We start from the raw sequence: 21,979 nt of genomic DNA on the forward strand, positions 1-21,979 counted from the left end.
ATGGAAGGAACGCCCGCCACGGCCTTGTCTTTTGCGGATTCTAGCATACATATTATAAAAGTATTATGACAAGAGTACATAGATATTGGAACATGTTGTAAATGGGCCACCGCCTGTTGATATATGTGCTAGTTGTTGGTGGTGGATTCCTTGCTCACGTACTACTACCCACCATGAAATGATGATTCCGAATAATTGATCAAGTTGAAGAAGGATACAAATCAACTTTATACAAGAGATCACCGGATACAATTACAATTCGTTTCCTCGCATTCGCAATAATATTTTGTCAAATGCTACCTCACAGCAGGTCGCCACAGTGTCAGACACGCGCTAAGCCGTATTCGTGCGCCCGCGCCACAGATGCCCGGGCCTTTGCCTGCCAGCGTCACAAGAAAGCTCAAAACTCTCCTCCGATAGCTTTCCCTTGCCATCGTCAACCCACCACCGGCGTCCCCCCTTCTCCAGCAGCAGACAATGGCGGTCAACGAGCAAGATCCGCTGCTGCGGCTGCGTCAGGTCATCGCGGCCGGGCAGGCCATTGTGCCGAGCGCGTCGAGCGAGGCGGGCTCCCCCGAGGTAGGCCTCGCGCAGGCGAGCCACCTGCTGCTTGCGGACGCGGCGCCGTCGGCGCTGCGCATGGACGCGCCGACGCGCTTCATCTCCAGCGACCAGCCGGTCGACCTGCGCTCCATCTACTTTGCCTGGCTGAACCGCGAGCTGGCCATTCCCGAATACAACGCGGCGGCGGCGACGCTCAACGCTGAGCTCGGCGCCGCCGGCGCCCGCGTCCAGAACCTCGGCTTCATCGAGCGCCTCGACCTCATCACCTGGCTCGAGGGCGCGAGCGACGAGTCCGAGTACATCAAGCCCCTCGTCGGCGACGCCGAGGCAGCAGCGGCCGCCGCCGCCGCCCCCGCGACAAAGGCCGGTGCTGCAGCCGCCGCCGCTGTCCAGGCGCGCAGCGGCAAGGGCACGTTGGACCCGCGACTCGCGAGCATCTACGACGGCGAGCGCCGCATGGGAGACCGCAATACCGTCCTGCGGGGCGTCAAACCTACGGTAGGTGTTGTTGTCCTCTAGCCCCGAGTTTGGCAGCGCAAAGAGGAGCCAACCGCAGGTTCTCAAAGCTAATTCCTTCATCGCCTTGGCGTACAGGACTTTTCCCACGTGCGCAAGCTCGCCGAACCCTTTCTCCAGCGCAAGACGCAGTCGACGGCGAGCCTGGTGGCCAACACGGCGCTGTCGCTCAACCAAAAGGGCCCGCAGCGGCGGCCGGACCCCATCATCCTGCTGTCGCCGTCGGCGTCGTCGCTGCTGCGCATGTCCAACGCGCGGTCCTTTCTCGAGGACGGCAAGTTTGTGCCGCCCGACGCGGGCGCCTCGACCGTCAGCATGCTGCACGTGCAGCGCGTCATCCGCAGCGTCGACCCCCACCGCCCGATGCGCTTCATCCTCGTCGAGGGGCCCGAGCAGTTCAAGCCCGAGTACTGGAACCGCGTCGCCGCCGTCTTCACCACCGGCCAGACCTGGCAGTTCAAAAACTACAAGTGGAGCAACCCCAACGAGCTCTTCAAGCACGTCCAGGGCATCTTTGTCGGCTGGCGCGGCGACCTGCCCCCGGACCCCGTCCGCGACTGGGGCCACCGCGTCCTCGCCGCCCCCGTCGACCGCTGGCGCGGCCACGGCCTCGACAGCTCCCGCTTCCGCGACAAGGAGGCCGTCGAGTCCATCTGGAACACCATTGAGCTCAACATGCGCTCCAAGGGCTGGCGAAAGGACGCTGCGCCGACGGCGATATAGGGGCGCAAGGGTGCTCGGAGTCAGGGAAGGAAACGCTCTTGTTGTAAAAAGAAATCATGCGAGGAAAAAACGGTCAGGGTTTCGCATCGGGCTTAACCAGAACCTCAGCGACGGCGTTTGGTAATTTCTTTTTTTTTTGTTAATTCGATCGAGGATAGTGTAATTCTATCAACGCATACATCCGTCTTCATCAGTCACCACTGTTTACGTACTACGAGGCACATCCAAAACACATGTACAGAGAGAAAAGAACTCGACCAAGTGCGACTAGCCCCGCCAATGATCCCAGTCGTCGACATGTTCAATCTTGCCGCCGGCCATGTGCACTGTGCGATTGGAGTCTGCGACGGTCTCTTCGCGGTGCGCAACCACAATGATGGTACAATCTCGAAAGTACTCCAGCATCATCTCCCGCACAATCTGTTCCCGCCAACTATCGACGCTGGCTGTGGCTTCGTCCACCAGCACCAGCCTGCTATTCGTCAAGCGCCGGCGCACAACAGCCCTCGCGATACAGAGCAGTTGCTTTTCTCCGTGCGAGTATCCAACCTTGTCCAGGATGGCGTCCAAGCCACCTTTGGCGGGTAGTCGTTCCCAGATTCCTAACCGCACAAGTGTCTCCCGCACAATGTGGTCTTTCCGCTCGGCTTCCCGCTGCTGTTCCGCGCCTGGATTGACCGGCTTTGTCCCAGCCCAGCACTTGTCATACGGTAGCATATTGTCTCGAATTGTGCCGTCCAGCTCGACCAGATCCTGTGAGATTGTGATGACACGAGTGCGGAGCTGATCTGGATGAGCAGTCTTCACATCCACGTCGTCAATGGTTATTTTGCCTTCGTACTCTAGGAACCCGAGAAGCGAGAGCAGCAGAGAGGATTTGCCACTGCCTGAGCGTCCCACGATACCAATCTTCTTCCCGGAGTCTATCTGAAGATGAATACCTTGAAGCACAGCAGCCTGCTCAGTTTTGTAGTCCAGCTTATAGCGGGCGGTCACATTGTCAAATAGAACCTCGCCTCTCGAAGGCCAATTTTCTGGGAGGTCCGCCGCTTTGCCCCTCTGTTCTGTCGGAGTGTCTCTCAGAAAGTTGCGCAACCTCGAGAGAGAGCCAACTGCAGTTTCCATTGCTGTCCAGGCATTGACAACCATATTGAAGCCAGTACCAAGATTGATCAGGTTCAAGAACGCAAGACCCGCGGCATTTGGGGAAGTCGAATCCGTCACATATAGTGCAAGAATTGTAAGAACCACGGCCATGAGTGCGACAACGAGTTCTACAACCATGTACAGGAATGCCTGTGAAGAGAGCAACGCATAGTATGGCTTTTGTGAACGATCCAGCAAGTACAAGCAGCGAGCAAATTCTTGTTCTTCGCTGCGAAACCCACGGATATAGGCCAGGCCCGTTCCAATATCACGAAGGGAGGTTACCAGAGGTGCTTGCGCCTCGATTTGGAGGAGTCGGAGCTGGCGAGAGGTATAAAGATAGTAGCGCTGTATGAAAAAGAGGAAAAATGCGACGATAGGTAATATCGAGACCATATATGTCGTGCCAGCTAGAACCGCTCCTACATGGGCGAGAACTCCCAGGGAGCTATACAGCGTTGAATACAGTTGAGTTGGTACGCGTTTTGAAAGCAACTCCATGTCTTCACTGAAACGGTTTAGAAGGTCTCCCGAATCGGTAGTACTTAGAAACCCAAGCGTAGATTGTGTCACCGCACTGGTTAGCTTCTCATGGAGACCGTTGGAAGCACGAGGAGCAAGTTTGGTGAACATGGTGACTAGACAGGTACCAGCGAGTAGACCAGCAGATGCCGCTATCAAGGCATACCCAATGAGGTACTTCTTATTGCCCGGGGCGATGTCAATCCATACTCTGATATAGATGGAGGGAAATGCATCCGACGCGGCCACCAGTATCATCAGCAAGGTGAAAAGGGTTATCGCCAGACGCCCGACCGAATCAATCCAGAGAATGTAGAGGTCTTTATCTCCTTTCTGGCGAGACTCGTCCATGCGTTGGACACCAATAGCTGAGGTGGCAGCCGGATGCTCGGCCTGGTCTGCTCCTCGAGCCTCTTGGTCAGGAGAGCCCTCTTTTGGTTCAAGCAGCCCCTGGTGAAGAAGACAAGCCACCTGTGCCTCTAGCTTGCCTTTGCACTCGCGGGGCTCAAAGGAGGCGCTGCCATTGCCGGCAAGGAGGAGGAGGTTGTCGGCAACGTCGAGACATTCGGCCAAGTAGCTCGAGACCACCACTGTACAATTCAGCTGACGAAGGAGACCGTTCTCACCGCATAGGCCAAACAAGATCGCGAGTGCTGTTTTTCTGTCTATAGCGCTGAAGACATCGTCCAAGAGAACCACGCGAGCACGTGCATAGACAGCTCGTGCGATTCCAATCCTTTGGCGTTGTCCACCACTCAAAGCAATACCGCCGCTACCAATGATGTAGTTGTCGCCATTTGGTAGTCGCCCAAGGTCCTCGGATAACCTGCAGCATGTTACGACAGTGTTGAACCAAGTTGGTTCATATTCACAAGTCCCAACGATGCAGGCACGCACCGTGCCATTTGGCAAATACACGTCTTGGCCACAAAACGCCATAGCCACGACCGTTTCGTCGACAAATATTTTCCCTTCAAGAATGTTTGCCTCGCCTAGCATACTTTCAAACAAGGTTGTCTTTCCAGAACATGTAGGACCGAACATGGACGTAATTGATCCAGCATCAATAGAGAAATCCACATCGGAGAGGACTACTTCCTCTGATCCTCTCGGGGCGATTTTCGCTTGTTCAAAACAGACTACGGCAAACGAGGTCTGAAGGGCAAACTTCTCCGACTTGCTTTGCAGGCCGGGTGATGATGGCTTCTCTTGGTGCGTTTCATTGCACTTGCGCGATACCACGCGCGGATCTTTGTGCTCATTTTGGCATAGAAACTGTTGGATTCTGTCAAAGCAACCCAGCATAGACATGGCCTCGGGGTACATTGTGAGTAGATCCGCGAGAGGTCCTTGCACCAGTGTCAGGACGCCCAAAGTTGGATAGACAATCTCGGGGTCAAGCCTATCACCGAGCACATGCGCGAATATTCCGACTGCAACAACCAAGACAGGCGTAAACTGATCAATCAGTACAGCTGCGGAAAGGGATGCGGCCTGGATGCAGCGGTATTTCGTCGACGCAGCTGTTTCCAGCACTCGAAGATGCTGGATGAACTGTGCCATTTGGGGGCCAAGTCCAAGGCTCTTGATAGCTGGAAGCTGAGAGAGAATTTGAGACGTCCTCGTCACTCTCATCTCAATTTTCTCATTCCAGAACGCCACGGCAGACGACGAGGCATTGCCAAATATGACACCAATGATGTGAGTGAAAAGTAGCGGCGCAAAAACCACCAAGCACGACAGATTAACGAAATGAGCGAGAAAATAAACACCCAGACAAGATTCCAGAATCGCAAAAGGAACTTCAATGCAAGCAGGGATGCCCTCGGCGATACTCTCAAAGTCGGCACTCATCAAGGTTATCGCAGCCTGCTTTTTTGCTTCGGACACCTCAAGCCGGTAAGACTTGTCGAAAATATGCGAAAACAATCCACCTCGAACTCGGGTGACTAGGCGATTCTTTAGCTGTGTCGAGGCAGCTCGGCATATAGCAGGTCCAGAGAAGGCGAACAAGACGGCGGCAATAAGGCCGCCCTTTTGACCCTCATCGGGCTTTCCAATATCACTGATGACAGAACGCATGACGAAGGGCTGAGAGTACATGAAGCCACTGACAAATAGCCGCGGAGCGAAAATAAGGAATATGGACCATTTCCAGGCTTTGAAACAGGCGGTACATAAGGCGTGTCTCGAGACCCGTTGCGACGTTGGCCAGCTGTCTGATAGCTCGGCAAAGAGGCATCTCGAAGCAAACTCGATGCCCAGGTCGCTCAAGTCATCTATGACAAGTATACCACGATATCCAAGGCGCATCATGGGTCGGAGGAAGAGAAAGCATATTCTGCTATAAAATCCACAGGTAGCTTCGCCATCAGACATGGTACGAAGCTCGGGGTCGATAATCAGAGTGGTCTTTGGTACTTCCTCGACAATCACCAAAACAAGTCGCGCGGTGGCCGCTGCCGCTGCGACAGCCCCGGAAGATGCCAGACTGCGTAGAAAGTACGAGCGGCTTTTGATGACATCGATTAGGATGCCGATACCAAGGTAGAGACCGAGAAGCGCCGAGGTCCTGATGGCATGTCCATGTTCAACATACACCACTCCAGCAATGGCCAAGGCGGCAACAAAGTCAAGCGAGGCAGCTGATGAGGTGGTTTCAGTACCATTGGTCGATAGAGAACGCAAGACCAAGCTAGTGAGCTCGAGGGCAACGAGGACAAGCGAAACGCCCTACAGGCAGAAGTTGTTAGCGATGATGCACTGCCTCTTAGACGGGGGAGTCAGCAGCACCTACCAGTTTTGTCCACAGCAGTCTGCTCCGGCGAATTCGAGCTTTTGTGTTCCAGTAGTACAGGAAAGTGGCCGATGCAAAAAGAAGGAACGAGCAAGAGGGCAGTAGTTGGAGGATAGTCTCCTCAAATTTCAAGCTGAAATCGAAGATGGGCAGGGCTACGGGCCAGAACCAATGGTCGGCTTGCGAGAACATTGGTACGGACGCCGCGGAGCAGCCTCACAATTTGAATACAAAGACAAGAGATGGGTGAGGAAAAGGGTTGGTTGGTTGGGACATTGGCGGAAGCATTTTTGCGGGGGAATCGGGCTACGGGACTGGGGGCGGGTCGAACTGGTTGCTCAAAGGTTCCTGGGAGTAGTTAGCTGTCGGTGTACAGGCGGACATGTCGTGGGTCGATAAGGGATAACAAATGGATATTAATGAAGCTTCTACAGAGTAATGATTGATGTTAACCTTGTGTGGATGCCTCCATCTCCATCGCCACTTGAAGGCTTGAAGGTGGTGCCTGGAGAAGTGGGTCCAGACCCAGCTCTCAGCCTCGGTGGCTGGGCTGCTTGCGCAGGCTTCATTCAATCCTTCAAACAACAGTACCCATTACTACTTTCCGTTGCATAGGATTAACTAGCTCCACAGAAACTCGTACGGAGAGTCACTTGATATAGATTGACGAAGCTCGGCGAACCCCCAATGCGACGCCGTGGCGGCCGCCCACGCAAGAGTCGACTGTGAGCTGCACTTGTTGCCAGTTGCAATGTCAGTCAAAATAACTATACGGGCATATGCACTAATTTGGAGCCTTTTATTGAACGAATAGCACTATGATATATGACAGATAGCCTACAATAACAAGAGACAGAGCAAAGCGAGTCAAGGTCGTTTATCGGCTTGGGGGACTCATTGCTCAAGATGCATCCTCCGAGGCTACAGAGCGGATGTTGGCATCCTCGGTCTTCGGGTTGCCCTTCAAGCCTGCTGTACAGTCAGCTGTTCTGTTGATGGTCGTTGCAGATTTCTGCTGGACTCACTTGGCAGCGCAAAAGCGGAAGAGAAGAGGGTGGCAGTGGCCAGGAGCAGAAGACGTGTTGCCAACATTGTATATGCGACTGTGTTGATGGGAGATTGTATGAAGATGGTATGAAAGTGAAAGGACTCTTTAGCCAAGTAATATGCACCCGCGTAGAAGGAACCATGAGTGTTGGAGCGGGGGGCTTGAGACGGTTCTTGTACGTAAGTCGTATCAGTGACAAGGTCTCTCTATACGAGGCTCGGTGATCGCACGCGACAGATACCCGACGGAGGTAACAATGGAGGCGCGCGATGTTATGGATGCTCAATTGTGGCTGGTTCTCATCCTTTAAAGATGTTTGCTTACCAGTAGTCACTCGGCCCCGCGCTGTTCTTCTCTTCCCGCGATCTCGTTTGGTTGGTGGGCCACGTCAATAATTGAAGCGCCACCGTCTGCGATGCGATGCGGACAGCGGGTCATCGTACCATTTCTGCATTGCACTACTGGGTGATATGGGTAATTTCTGTACTCTGAGCTATTACAGACGAGGAAGGAGGTACATGCAGGGCTTTGAGCGGCCATGCCAGCCCGGTTATAATCCCCGACAATACTTACGCACCCAGTAGTTAAAACGTCAAGCGCCTCTTTGAGTCTTTTCCAAGTCGCTACCAACCTACGTAGTGTATGAGTAGCTTGCTAATGATCATGGCTAGTACAGAGACTGGCACCATGGCTGACATGTACTCTATTAGTATGTATGTTCAGATCAAGGGCTTTATTAGTATTGGTCAGATCCAAGGGCCAACGCAGTGGCTTCGACTAATAACGGGCATCCCCGCGCCACAGGGAACTTTTGTTTACGAGCGCCCAAGGGTCAGCCAAAGGAGCGGCACGGAAGTTAGGTTCCGGAGCGAATAAAGTCTCCGCCAGCCTTTGCTTACGGGCCAGACGACATATCAAAGGCAACCTAAATTACTTATTAATGCAATTAAGTAGCTGTACTCTCTCCTTCCTAATAAAGGAGAACCGGTCAAAGGCAAGCAAGATGCTGAGGTTGGAAGCGCTCGGCCGCAGAGTTTCTGCGTGTCCTCGAGTGAGTTCAATACTTGTCCTAGTGGCATGTAGGCGTCGCGATTAGTCCAACACACCAGGGTACGGGATACCCCAGTAGAATGTTATAGTCAAGTCAGCGAGGCCGCAATGTGGTGTTTTTACAGAGATAGTAAAGTAATGTACGGCTACATGGAATACCCGTGTCGCGCCCCCAAAAAACTAACACACTGTGCCCTGAGATGGCTGCCCCTCGTACAGCCTGGCCGTGACCAAACCAACCAACGCAGCTGGTCGGAATGATCTTGACGAAACTGCGCTGACACTCTTCCTGTGCCCAGACGCGCTTCTCTGCATGTTTCTTTTACAACGCTTTACGTTCAGTCTTGGGCTATCTATACTGAGACTCTCTGTCGCTTGACTACGTCTGTATGCAGTATGACAAGTTGGGGCGTCAATGCGAGTGTGACTTTCCAGCATGGTAGACGTCTGTGTTCGCCCGCTCCCAAACGCCCTCGACCCTCGTTTACTGATGCGTATGTAGTGGAGAGGAAAGAATTGAGCACTCGCCTCGTTTGTCGCCGCGCCGAAAGCTTCGTTGAGCGACAGAATCTTGGAGGTGCCCACCACGTCCCAGGTGTTCACCTCAGCATCAACTTTGAGCGCTATGTTTACCTTCAATTCTCTCATGGCTTCTCTCTTTGGAGGCAAGATCGCCTGAGTCAGCCAGAAATTGCAATTATGCGACTTGTCAATCATGTTACCGATCGAGAGGGCTGGCAGCACCTCGTCCGCGACTTTTCCTCCTGTCGAGCGTGGAAAGAGGAAGCCTTTGAGAATATTTTTCCCAGAGACAATTCGATTTGGGAATGGTGCTTATTCGAGCTTCAAAAGAAAGCTACCGAATTTATCGGCGGCTTGTCACGCTCCGTGTTTGTCTTGGACTCTGCTTCAAGAATTTGCAAGTCTGATCGCTTCGTGGGCAGCCACTTTGCTACAAAACTCAAACGGCATGCACAGTCTCTCCATCTTTCACCTTGGATGTTTCCATTCACTTTTGAAATCTCTCCCATTCGAACAGATGGTCACTTTATTACCCGGGACAACTTTCTAGACTCCATTACCGTAGGAGGCATTCGTCGTTTGTCCTTTTGGGATCCTGACGCCATGCACAACGGCCACCCATCATACTATTCAGGCAAATCACAGTGGCTGGCGACGGACGTCAGGTTCTCGTCCAATAGTGGCGCTATAAGTATCATTTCGCCTGTGAATAATCTGCATCCGGTCAGGCACAAGCCTATATACACGGCAGTAGAATATTTAGTGTCCGACTTAATCGACGACTGGAATCAGACGTTGCTCTACAAAACCTTGGCACGGGGTGTCTCGCGGATTCAGCCAAATCCTTTCAAGTGCGAAGCTTGCTCTGACGGCAATTTCCACTTGTGCTCATGCTCTGTCGAATTTCGAGAGTCGTCGGCCTGGGCAAACGACCGACAGAATAACGTGGAGCCAAATGCCTGGTTCGAACGCGGATGGAATCCTGTCATGGCCCTGGATGGAAAATACGCCAGCTCGAGAAGAATTTACGACAATGTGTCTCTACGCGACGGCTTCAGAGATCGTGGGTTGCAGATCTATCTGGAAATAATGACTATCAACCTGGACAAAGGCGGCAGCGTTTCTCCGGAGAGCGCACGGTAGGTCAGAAGCAAGAGATGCGTTGTAACATTTGTTATCTGACGGACACCTCTAGATACCTATGTTGGGATCTCAACGGCAATCGCAACGAACGAATTGTCGCAACCACCGTCATGTGTTTGCATCGAGAGAACCTTCATCCTGTCTCGGGCGGTATCATATTCCGCACAGAAACAAAGCGCAACACCTGGGAAGACAGAGGGAAGAGCTGTCAGAGTCGGGGCTCCGAGAGGCCTCCCGCTCCCGGCCCTGGGGTTCGCCCAGGCCCGACAAACACTTTCGAGCCTGCAAGTCGAAAAACGCCGTCTTTTCAGGAGCTCGGTACGATCAAGCTGCCCGAGGGCCGGATGGTGACTTATCCCAATACACTCCAGCACAAGTTCGAAGTGCCCATTCTGGAAGAGCCGTCGCGATCCGGCTATATTCAACTTCTACAGCTTCATCTAGTGGATCCTCATTATATTGTTTGTTCGACACGCTTCGTGCCGCCCCAAAACCTCGAGTGGTGGAAGGAAGCAATTGACTATCAGAGAATCTGCCGCATGTCACGAATTCCCCCGGAAGTTTCCAACATGGTTATTGAATGTCTACTTGTACCTGAAAAGTGGTTGAACAGGCGCAAACGAGTTCGTGGTCTCCAGCACTACTGGCGATCCACGTCCATGTGGCTGGACAGCAGCCAGCCGCGACAACCCCCTATCAGGTATGAGTCGGCATTGCGCATAGAAAATCATGCCCTACAACACCATGAGAGAGTATTGCGGGCTGTCAACAGTGAAAAGATGTACGACCAGGCAGGCGCTCTCACAGTGTGGATTCGAACCGTGCTCCGTGGTGCAACGCCTGTTGATGATCGTGACCCGCGCGACCTGTTTGCTATCCTTTCTTCAGAAACGGAGGATGAAGATGCAGACGTCATCGGAAAGGATGCCGCGAATGATATTCCAGATGTAGAGGAGCGCTACATGCGGGACTTTGACATTCCCCTGAGTGTTACTGTTTCGTCAGCTAGCGCAGGAAGCACCGATGGGGGAGAACTACCCGCTCGATCCAGAGGCAGTGGTAATAGTAGTGGCCTTGTCAATGGCGACGATGAGGACGGAGATGGAGGTAGTGACGAGGCTCCGAGCAGTGACGAGGCTCCGAGCAGTGACGAGGCTCCGAGCAGTGACGAGGCTCCAAGCAGTGAAGGAGCAGTCAATGCTACGGAGGTGCAAGATGGAGACGTCGGAGAGGATGAGGACGATAACAACAATTATGTCGACGCGGTACCTGGCTTCACTCTGGCAGAGCTTGCGGAAATTCAGGCCCAAGAGCAGTCTACGCCACCAGAGGAGCTAGAGTTGTACGAAGATGCGACGTCGCAGGCTGACGAGACGGAACCAGACATTATGGAGCAGTAGTTTTGCTTGGTGTTTTTTTTTTCTGAATCGGATATCTTGCCGGATTGTTTCCTGAACGCCATGGCCATCTGTGTTGTGAGAATCGGACATGATTCCTGCCCACCACAAGCGATCATGACAAGTCTCCAACTTGACTGTACTGCTAGGTGAACAAGGCACTCGGCGCTCCTGCTTTGTTTGTTGGCGTTTTCAGACAAAATGAGGCATACCTTGCTTGCCTTGTTCCCCTAGTTGAACTGAGAGAAAGCTCAAGCTCATGCTGTGTGGATGGCAAGCAACGCACATAGTCGACGTGTAGTTGACGAGCATCCAGCGCCGAAGCAAAAAGGACGCGTTATATTTTACGCCTGTGCGCGACACATGGCAGTCAGCAGGTATGCATTCCCATTTCGTCAAGAATAGTAAGCCCACTAACTAGCACCATGGTCAAGGGAGGCGCAATCGCATGTCGAAAATAGCACCCGCCATCGGCCAGATATGTTAGTGGCTCAAATAACCTTGCGGGCGCAATGCCGACATACTCTCAGGCTTTGTCTGGTGGCGCAGCCCTGTTTCATCCATGTCAATGCATCTTGCCATCATGGGATGCAATGCTACCCTGCAATTTAGACATCAGACTAGGAAAGTAAAAGGCAGGGGTAGCTCGTTCCGAGCCCAGGTACGAGGTGATGAGTATCGTCCTGACGAGGAGCCGGTGAAGGTAGATGGCCTAGGCATCATCTATTAACAACCGTCACTCGAGTTGTGGTGGATAGTTTTGGGCTGAAGTCGGATGACGGGGTTTCCGGGGGCGCTGTGATTATCAAGATGGCAGGGATCAGGCAACGTGGAAGCGACTCGTTACTTAAAAGAGGACGCTATCCACTGATTGAGAGTTTCGCTCGGTTGCTTTGTGCGCACCTGCCCACTGGCCTATTACCCTTCTTGCCTTCCTTTGTTCCAACTAGTGCGGTGACGAAGCCTTGACAGCGGTGTCGTCTGTCACCTACTGATCCAAACCGATCAATATACCAAGCGAAGCTACTTGGTGATTTCTAGACCGAGCGAATTACCCCCCGCGACAACTTACACCTTACACACCCTTCCCATGTCCAAAAAGTCCACCTTTACCAGCGTGACGCCGCTGCCGGCGGGCATGACGCGGCAGGCGGCCGTCGACTTCCTGCAGGACCACGAGGCCATGATTGACCTGAACCCGCTCGTGACGGGGCGGCAGCGGATGCCAGCAGCACCGGCCGACGCGCCGGCCGACGAGCGGCCCTGCGCGTGGTACGAGGTGACGGACCGCATCGACTACCTGCCGGGCGGGCTCGCGCGCGGCTCGGTGCGCTACCGCTGCGCGTTCCTCGACCTGCCCGGCGTCGGGCTGCAGACGCACTGCTACGCGCCCATGGGCGTGGACCTGCGCACGCGCTGGTCCGTCGCCGGAAGCGCCCCCGGCGAGCCGCGCGAGGCCCCGGAGCTCGGTATCGGTGCGCCCCCGACCGGCCTCTACCTGCGCGAGGACACGGAGCTGCGCTGCAGCCTCGTCATGGCCGCCTTTGTCCGCCGCACCCTCAGGGACGCCCACAAGAGGCTCGCCGACCGCCTCACGCAGCGCGGCGCCCGCGACGCCCAGGACGCTGAGCGACGACGCCTTCGGGCAGCAGCAGCAGCAGCAGGGATGGGCCGCGAGCACGGTGAGGGGGAGCAGCAGCAGCCGCTCAGTAGCCACAGGATCAGCAGCTACTATGTCCAGAGGGAGGCCGAGGCGGGTCGTCGTCGCGCGGGGGCGGCCGCCACAGACCCCAGGAATGCAAATTACCACCAGTCGGGGCTATTGACGGAGCAGCGCTACGTGTCAGAGGATAGGCCAGCGCCATCGCATGGCATGTATGCGGGTGGCGGGAACAACAACACTTCCTGCAGCCGGCAACATCATGGTCAAGAAACACAGCATACCACGAGGCTGATGCGACCCGTGACCCGGCCGAGTTGCCATGACAGGTGTTCAAGTTCTTTTTATTCTTATTTTTCGATCTTGGGCGTTGGGCAGATACACCTTGTGTTAGTTACATAGATGTCGCTTTGCATAGACCAGTAGTGTTGAAGTAGACACAAAACTGTCTTGTAGCTACCCAGCCACCGTCTGCGCAAATCAGTAGTGCACAACAAGTGAGACAAACCGAGTCAACGTGAGAAAATAGGTATTATTAAGTAAATCTTGCTTCCGATCCAAGCGGGAGAACAAAGACGTAAAACAAAGGAAAATACCTGGACTGCTGGTGAAATTCATTCTCCTCCAAGTACAAGCACGTTGTCTCGGTCGTAAGAACCACACCCATCCCTAAAGTAATGCGAACCCCAGGAACCTCTGCTCTTCACAGCTGCCTTGTTCACAGCACAAGACTCGCTGCAGGAGTGAGGCACATAACGAACAGGAGCGAACAAAAAAAAATGAGTAGAAGCCACCTGCGAAAAGGCATGGAAAAATGTATGTATATTACATGACTGGACCCATTTGTCCAATGGCCACATAGAAAAGAATAAACCGCTTACTCCTTTCCCACAACGCCGATCCCGTCCTTGCTTACCAGAGCGCCATTTACAGAGCAAAGGCACCCGCGGCAAGGACGCCGACGAGGGCCATGCCGTAAGCGGCCGTGTTCTGGCCGGCGCCGGCGACGACGACGGGAGCGCAGTCCTTGCCGCCGGGGCACTGGCTGGCGGTCGTAGCGGGAGGCGCGGCGGTCGGGGCAGGGCCCTTGTTGCCGCTGGGCTTGTCGTTGTTGGCGGGATGGTTGTTGTTGGCAGGGATGACAGGGTGGTGGGTAGGGATCTACAGGAACAAAAGTGTTAGTTTGTACGCTGGGGCCAACAGCTTTGATGCCTGGGTGTGTGTGTTTGTGCCGGGAACGTACCGTCCGGGTAATGGTGCAAGGGCAGTCGGTAATGGTAAAGGTGCAGGCCTCGGTGACGGTGTACGTCTTGTTGTTCATGGTCAGGTGCGTGGGCTCCGGGCAGTAGGTGGTCCAGACGTCGACAACCTCGGTGACGGTGAGCGTCGTGCCGTTGTGCGTCGTGCCGTTGGGGGCGATGGCGGCCTGGACGGCGGCGGCGCCGATGAGAGCGAGAGCAACAGTCTTGGAGAACATTTTGATATATATGTGTGTCTGTCTGTGTGTGTGTTGGTTGGAGAGAAGAGGTGTATTGGAAAGTTGCAAGTAGTGAGTGAGCGAGGGACTAGAGTGAGTGTGATGAAGAAGGGAAGAAGAAGAAAAGGACGCAAGAGGGAAACGTTCGGATGGCTTTATATGTTGGAAGTGGGCGGGGACCTATTCTCTGGTCTCTTGGTTTCCTCTCCCATCGTACGTTGCCCATTTCGGAACCCAAAAACAGCCTTTGGGAAATGAACAACAACTTACCTGCGTTCCCGACCGTTGAGTAGCCAAGAGCCTCAGCTCACGGCTGCGAGGTGACGGTTAGGAAACACGGCACAGACCACACGGGGCCGAGGACAAAAAAGAGGCTGGTAGAGGGGAGCCGCTCTCATTCCAACACCTTGAGAATAACAAACAACAACGACAAGCTCTGGTACTTGGTGGGTTGGGCACCCAAAGGTATCGGTCGTTCCTGATTTGGGCAGTGGGGGGGGGAGGGGGAGACAGATCATCTTTCGCTCAGCTGGGACCCATCTCGGTTGGCAAAAGCTCTTTTCTTTTCAGCCTAGATAGGCTGAGAGCTGGGCTGGCAAAATAGCATCGCGGCGTCGCCAAACAGCTCCGGAATGCTGTCCGGGGCGGTGCCCCCACTTTTCCCGGCGGGGACTTACATTCCGGCCGCAGATTACCACCCGTGCCAGTCCCCCCCCCCTCCTCAGCGGGCGGAGGGAGGGAGTCATGGGTTGCTCCGTTGGTCTGCTCTTTTCTTTTTTACCTTGTCTCGCTCAAGTCTCAATACTCAGAGAGAAGGCAGCGCGCAACGACTTGGCCCGGTCTGGTGCAACAAGTCGTTTTGTGTCTTGGTCGACTGCGCCGCCCATTGTTCACTTGCAACGTTGCGCAGTCTAGAAGAAAGCTATATTTCTATTCGCCTTTTTTTTTTCTCTGTATTGTACCAACGTGGGATAGTTAGAGCCGACGGATAGTGCATGGTTTTCTTCCTGCTCGATTCTGCGACGAACCGAACCTCTCACGGCCTTTCGTCTGGCCAGCGGCGCACTACCAGAATAAACTCAAGGTCCATCTTCAACCAACATCGGCTCCGTGCTCTTTTGCCCGTTCGTCGTTCTGAAACCCACTACCCGTCTTGCCGTCTTGCCGTCTCTCCTTCATCATGGCCAGTTTTACCGTAGATCGCTCTTTCCGGGTTTCAGTTTCCTTCCATCGCCCCGAGACTGTGTCGCAGGCGCTGACCAGACGATGAAGAATTAATACAATAGCTTGCATAGCGTCATAGCAACCACATTGTTCAGTCAGCTTCATACCAGAAACCAGAAACACTCGACATGTATCGTCATCACGTAGGGCAGACAACTCATAACAGCAACAGTGAAAAAAAAAGTGTTTGTTTCTACTATGCACCTCGTATTCGTGCCATGCTTCTTCCCTCATGTCCCGAACCGATACTTCCCTCCCTTCTTTCAGCTGACGCTTTCCTTCTATGCTAAACAAGTATAATAAAGTAACCAAACTCTGTAGGCAGAAACAATCAACAACCAACGCCACAACGACTTTTCCATTGCACCCAAGTTTCTCGCACAACGAAAAACACGGTAGGTACTCAAACAAAAAAGCTCTTCTGTGTTGCTATTGTTGCGACGATTTCGACACACTTCAGGCTAATCTCGGCCAAAAACCTGCAACTTCTTCCTTCACCGAGTGCTCCCGGGTAGGTTCCATACCTTGATGGGCGGGTAGGTTGACTCGAGTTGTGCTGGTCGCGCGGAGACTCTCATCCATCCCTCGTAGGTCGCAGCATACCAGCTGCCAGTGTCCGAGTGGGCCCGATATTTCCCAGATCGCAGCTGAGAGAGTGGCATCAAAGAGAAAGTGGCATATAAGTTATATAAAAAAGTTTCGTAAATGAAACAGAGCGCAGCAAATGCAAAAACACCAGTAAATGCGACACAAAATCGTGTGGTGGAATCTAGTCTTGGTATCAAACGATGCCGCCCAAATTTGCGAATAAAGAAAAGAAAAGTCGTCTAAAAAAACGACCATGTGACCAAGGTATAAAAAATGGATAGTGGCGTGGCTTCGTGGGCAAGACGAAAAAGCAGGCGTGGATTGATTGATGCGCGTGGCCCCCAGACGCGCAGTTGGTGCGGCGCGACAAAGTCGTGTCCAAACAATCGCCGCCCTTGGGCGGATCGACGCCGAACAAGGACTGGGGCTGGACTGTCATGTCACAATCCAATTATTTCCGGTTCGACCGGCTTTGGCTCCGCTCGGGCGCTCGACCAAGGTCGGCATCGAAATTCCGTAATTGCTGCTCGTACTTGGCGTTTCGTAGAAACTTGGGCACCGAATCGCTGGCCATGAGCTTGAACACAGCGGTCTGGGCATCTTCAAACAGCGTCATCACCTCCTCTAGAGTCTCAATCATGGCGATGTCTTGGCCGACAGCCTTGGTCATGCGTGTCGCGAGGTTATTGCGGAGCTGGTGGTCAATGTTCAGCTCGCAGGGCGATCCAGGCGCCAAGAATGCATTGTAGATGCCATAGGCTTGAGCCATGATCTCCTTGATGCCGTCCATCGAGTTTGCGCTGGGCGACTTTTTGGCCACACGGATACCAGCCTTGCAGACGTGCACGAACTCGTCCACATCCTTGTAAAATGACAAGTTCTCCTCGCAGTGGGTGTCGGACAGGTTTTCGCGAAAGAGCAGACGCAGGGCGGGGTCGTTGAGAATTTTATCTAGACGCTGGGTATTGGAGTCTCTAGTGATGCCGTTGCGCTGAGATCCGGTGCCTGCCTCACTCTCGGAAGCACGGCCTCTCGAGCCGCCACCGGAGAGAATGTCCTTGCCCCGTTGCGATACTTGATAGATGGCATGCTTAGTAGGCTGGAACAGATTGTGCGTCGGGATCTGGGAGAGGTAGGCGCGATCGTGGGTGAGGGCCTCGATGAGGTCGTATTCGACAAATAGGCTAGCAATCTCAATGGTCTCGCGGCGGTCGACGATGGTGGAGCAGTCCATGAGCCAATCGGTAGTGGCGCGGCCGGTGAAGGTATTGCTGAAGGTCTTGCCGTTGACTTTGCGCTCAGCAGCCATCTTGACACCGGTCAGACCGTCCTGGTAGTCGTGAAGTGAATCTGAATCTGCGGCTGCGACGCTCGACTTGATGTTACGTCCGTCGGAGCCCATAAACCTGCGGAAGATGACTTCAATGGTACCCCAATCGCTGAGGAGCTTGTCGCTTTGCAGGTCACGCTCGAGAATGACCAATTGGAGGTTGCTGGTGTTCATCAGCTCGCCGACTTGCTTCTGCTGGATGCCATTTCTGGCACAGAAGCGGTTGAGAATGGCAACACCCTTGGGAGTCAACTGCCACACACCGCCCTTCATGGTGTAAACCTGCTGGAGCTTGCCGTCGGCAGACTCAATGAAGCGAGCCTCGACGAATCGCTGGCAAATGGAGCGGGCCATGTCCTTGGCCATTGAAAATGTGGTAGTTGTTGTGGTGGTGACGATTCTAGAGGGATCCTTGGGATCAGGCATACGGTTCGACTGGGAGAATTTGAGGGAGCCAAGGTTGTTGATAGCATCTTCAGAGAGGAAGGTATACTCAACCTTGCTTAGTCGTACTCGGTGAGCCGAGAGGGGCAGAAGGCTAACGACCAAGGTAGAGAAGAGATCTTTGAAATCCTACGACTCAAAAGTTAGCGCTGGGGAGTGGAAGTTGGAGAGGTTCGGTCAAAGTCAATTGTGGCGGGGCGCATCCAATTGGTACCGAGGAGAACTCCAGGACGGGGTCTGAACGTCTTCCATCGGTCACCGGGCTAGCGGCAGACAAAGTGTCATGAATCATGTGAAATAGCTGTACTTACTCTTGTATAAGGCCGATCATCGTCGGTCATGCGCAGCAGGCGCGAAGAGGTTTGGTGCATCTTGGGCTCGTTGCGAGGTTGTCGGATGGGGAGGGGAAGAGAGGCGTCGGTATCGGCGTAGGGCTGCGATGGCGGGTTGCGGGCGGCGAGGGTGTACTCGCCGGAGGAGAGAGAGTCGGATGAGGGGCTCTTGGTAGGCGAGGAAGCAGTGGCTTTGGTGAGGGGAACGATAGATTCGCCGTGGGTGAACCTAGCGAGACCCGGATTGGAGTGGCGGGTTCGGAGGACAGGTTCGGAGAAGCTGGCAAAGGCGCTCTGGGTTCGGTCCTTGGCGCGGGAGAGGATGCTGCTGGCGCCGGAGGAGCGCTGGGAGCCGATGCGGGGCAGGGAGCTGGTGGAAACGGACGAGGTGTGGTGAGAACGGCGGGAGGATTGGCCGAGGTGGACGAGCTGCTGAGCGGGACGCTGGTCGACGGAGGACCGTGGTGTGGTTGCCGTCGAGCAAGGCTGCTGCAGGTTGGTTTCGTGACGCGAGGCGGGCGGGAAGCTATTCGCGGATGGAGGCTTGTGTGATGATATCGAATCGGTGAAATTGTGGTTCGACAAAGCTGCCATCTGACGAGGAACAAGAGAAGGAGGCGTAAGCAAAACGGATCAAGACCCAGGGCGGTGTTTGTGGCCTTGTTATGCAAGGCGAGTGTGAGGACGGGTGGAGGAATGGAGGGAGAGGCGATGGGAGTATGGCCAAGATGAGAAGAACAAACGACGAAGCATTAGAAGAAGGAAGAAAACTAGTGGCCCGGAACTCTTTGGGAAAAGACGGGTAAGAGTTGCAGGTCGGCGGGAGAAATAAAAAAGACGAATGAGACGGTAGTGCAAGTTGGAAGCGTGGGTGGATTGAAGAAAGAGGGGGGAGTATGAGAGATAGGCTTTTGGCTAAAGGGGTGTATGTAGTGATGGAGGAGGGGGGACGAACAAAGAAGGCGTGCGAGGAGAGGGCCGGCAAACGGGGGGAAGGGGAGGGCTGACAGAAGAGCGAGAGCCAAGGGTAAAAAGGCAAAAAGGAAGAGAAAAAACTGAAAGTAGAGGGTACATGCGGAACAACCCCTAGACAATTATTTCCATTTTTCTTTCCTTTCTTTCTTTCCACTTTGCCCGGTGTTCTCAGGTGCTGGTCGCGGACAAGCATGCCTGGTAAGCCCACCCACTGTGAAGCTGCGGCGGCGGCTCCCAGTTTTCTGCACCGGCGCAGAGGTACGAGGTACAAGTCTTTTTCCTCCTGTCCCCCAGCATGGAAGAATTAAGTGGGGAGTGAAAGAAGGAGGGGTGAGGAGGGGTGAAGAGAGAAATATGCCGGGTGGGACGAGTATCTGTGACAGGGAGGAGAAGGCGGGTCCGACTCTCGGCTTCAGATGGGTTAAGTGCATGGTATGAAATATGCAGCCAACGGGGCACCAGTTGGACGATGCGGTGGCCTTGGACCTTGGAGGCCAAAAAAGCCACGAGGGAAAGCAAACGCATCCACTAGCTCCCACACCCCCCCCTCTTCCTGCCAGGGCCTGCCTGACTCGGGACTTGTGGCAGGGGACCTGGGACGTGCGCGCACGCCGGGCAATTAAACAGACAGGAAAAAAAAGCGACCAAGGTGGAAGCGATGCAACAAAAGAAAGGAGAGTGGTGTTGACCTTGGTCAATGGTTCCTGAATGCCCGTGCGGTGGTAGAAATAAACCAGCACGGCCCGGTACGGCGGGCGCAGCGGCCAGCTTCAGTGGCCAGCGGTACCTGTGGCAGAAGCGCGTTGCACGTCCAACGACAGCCCGAGGGGATGAAAAAAGACGGACGAGACGAGCATGCTGGTTAGGAGGAGCGCCCGAAGTGATGCAGCGTACTCTGGTCCAGATAGCCGTCTCCTTTTCACCCTTCTTCTCTCGTCGTCTCGTTTTTGTGTTGCAAAGGACGAGTCGCTGCGTTGGTGCCGTTCCTGCTTGGGCTGCATGATCGGAGAGCCGACCGGCTGGGTTGGTGTGTGGCAGTCACTTCAACTGGAAGTGGTGTGGCTCAACAGTCGGCGTGTGCCACAACTGCACCTAATACTGGTGGCAGGCAAGCAGGGAACAAAAAACGTGCCAAACCATGTGCGCAGTAGGCCACGCGAGCAACCACACAGCCACTAGACCGTCGAGCCTGTCAAGCCCGTCAAGCCACCACAAAGTCGCTATTTTGGGTATGCAGATAGCGAGATGCAGCCCCGTGCCATGTACATACATACATACGCGGACAACGATCAACAGTAAACTAGATCGGAACAAAAAAGGCAAACGCTGCGAGATGGGATTGGTCTCGACTCTCCAATCTCGCAACGCTTTCTTTTTTTTTCCCGTCCCATTTCCAGTTCCGACGTTGCCAGTATGCTGTTGGCTGGTTGATCCAATGGCCGTTTGCGGCAAGTACCCATGCGCTCAAAAGACGGTGGCAAGGTACCTCGAGCCTCAGACTCGTCTGGTAGTTGTCGACTGGAATGCGCTGGCGTTCCACCAGCGTCAATTGAACAGACGAATCTCCGATGAGAGCACCAGAGAGATGACTAACAACAGGGCGCTGCCTGCCGGCCGGAATATGAGACTTCTCTCACCTACCGCTCAGCCACACGCCGGTGACCCGGTTGCGAAGTTGCGTGTCTCTTCTGCGCGCCATCATCCACGTCTTGGCGACAAAAAAAAAAAGACACAGGCAGGGTGTACAAGTCTCTCAATCGGCGCATGGTCAAGGATTGATTTTGCAAGCTCATAGCCCGGCGCGCCAACCTTGTCCAAAGCACTGGCTGGTAGGTAGTTGCCGCGGTGTGAGCCGGCCGGCTGCTATATTGCACGCTCAGGCGACGCCCACTGAAATGAAACACGCCAGAGGCCGGCCCTCACATGAGCCTCACGCACCGCTTGCTGCCGGCATCGCTTCGTCTCATCCGTCCACGGGACATGTCAAAAAGAAAAAAGGACACTCGTCCGTCTTTCATTTTGCCTTGATTCCGGTTCCACCAGGCACTGACCCAAGCCCGCCCGAGTCTTGGGGCCGGCTCTGTACTGAAAGTCTGAAACCGGTGCACTGATCCCTCGCTGATCTTGGCCCCAGCTTGATCCCCCCACAGGGGACACATATTCGATATTCTAGAAGCATCAAGGAAGGAAAAGAAGGAAGGAAAAAAGAGGGACGCATGGAGAAGGAAATAATGATCAATGCATATCGGGTTTCGGCTCTGACAAAAAAAAAGGGATCGATATCCTGTACACACCTTTTCTGATATTACTGGGGGCAAAGCCTCCCGTGTTCAACGCAGTAAAACTGCTTTTTCGGTGATGCCGTGAGGTGATGCTGATGCCGTGATCCGAGTACGGGGCTCTTGTCAAGTCTCTGAATATCTTGCGAACAGACAGGTCTCTTCTTGGCTGTGCTCTTTACAAGAAGCTAGCCGCCTGGATTCACACAAAGAAGACGGGTGCAAACGAGCGAATATGCGGA

General features: G+C 54.2%; 7 protein-coding genes across 7 annotated transcripts; 4 read left to right on the forward strand and 3 right to left on the reverse strand.

Moving 5' to 3' along the window:
• Positions 1–477: 477 nt before the first annotated feature.
• On the forward strand, positions 478–1,803 carry CCM_07197 (Pol II transcription elongation factor subunit Cdc73, putative; the record flags this gene model as incomplete). The annotated part of the gene is made up of 2 exons (XM_006672335.1): positions 478–1,062; positions 1,159–1,803. The coding sequence occupies 2 exons, from the start codon at positions 478–480 to the stop codon at positions 1,801–1,803; spliced, it is 1,230 nt and encodes a 409-aa protein (XP_006672398.1).
• A 267-nt stretch (positions 1,804–2,070) lies between these two features.
• CCM_07198 (ABC transporter) lies at positions 2,071–6,460 on the reverse strand (the record flags this gene model as incomplete). The annotated part of the gene is made up of 2 exons (XM_006672336.1): positions 2,071–6,204; positions 6,269–6,460. 2 exons carry the CDS (start codon positions 6,458–6,460, stop codon positions 2,071–2,073), a joined length of 4,326 nt encoding a protein of 1,441 aa, XP_006672399.1.
• A 1,543-nt stretch (positions 6,461–8,003) lies between these two features.
• On the forward strand, positions 8,004–8,192 carry CCM_07199 (uncharacterized protein; the record flags this gene model as incomplete). The annotated part of the gene is made up of 1 exon (XM_006672337.1): positions 8,004–8,192. The coding sequence occupies one exon, from the start codon at positions 8,004–8,006 to the stop codon at positions 8,190–8,192; it is 189 nt and encodes a 62-aa protein (XP_006672400.1).
• Positions 8,193–8,762: 570 nt separating this feature from the next.
• On the forward strand, positions 8,763–11,431 carry CCM_07200 (uncharacterized protein; the record flags this gene model as incomplete). The annotated part of the gene is made up of 4 exons (XM_006672338.1): positions 8,763–8,805; positions 8,869–10,027; positions 10,084–10,731; positions 10,804–11,431. 4 exons carry the CDS (start codon positions 8,763–8,765, stop codon positions 11,429–11,431), a joined length of 2,478 nt encoding a protein of 825 aa, XP_006672401.1.
• Positions 11,432–12,518: 1,087 nt separating this feature from the next.
• Positions 12,519–13,414, forward strand: CCM_07201 (uncharacterized protein; the record flags this gene model as incomplete). The annotated part of the gene is made up of 2 exons (XM_006672339.1): positions 12,519–13,303; positions 13,360–13,414. The coding sequence occupies 2 exons, from the start codon at positions 12,519–12,521 to the stop codon at positions 13,412–13,414; spliced, it is 840 nt and encodes a 279-aa protein (XP_006672402.1).
• A 601-nt stretch (positions 13,415–14,015) lies between these two features.
• CCM_07202 (uncharacterized protein) lies at positions 14,016–15,452 on the reverse strand (the record flags this gene model as incomplete). The annotated part of the gene is made up of 4 exons (XM_006672340.1): positions 14,016–14,249; positions 14,332–14,583; positions 14,988–15,043; positions 15,371–15,452. The coding sequence occupies 4 exons, from the start codon at positions 15,450–15,452 to the stop codon at positions 14,016–14,018; spliced, it is 624 nt and encodes a 207-aa protein (XP_006672403.1).
• An 831-nt stretch (positions 15,453–16,283) lies between these two features.
• Positions 16,284–19,889, reverse strand: CCM_07203 (developmental regulator flbA; the record flags this gene model as incomplete). The annotated part of the gene is made up of 4 exons (XM_006672341.1): positions 16,284–16,563; positions 16,845–18,280; positions 18,463–18,927; positions 19,863–19,889. The coding sequence occupies 4 exons, from the start codon at positions 19,887–19,889 to the stop codon at positions 16,284–16,286; spliced, it is 2,208 nt and encodes a 735-aa protein (XP_006672404.1).
• Between the last annotated feature and the right edge of the window lie 2,090 nt (positions 19,890–21,979).

The sequence above is a fragment of the Cordyceps militaris genome (genome assembly GCF_000225605.1).
Source record: "Cordyceps militaris CM01 unplaced genomic scaffold CCM_S00005, whole genome shotgun sequence".
In the NCBI taxonomy this organism is placed as follows: Eukaryota; Fungi; Ascomycota; class Sordariomycetes; order Hypocreales; family Cordycipitaceae; genus Cordyceps; species Cordyceps militaris.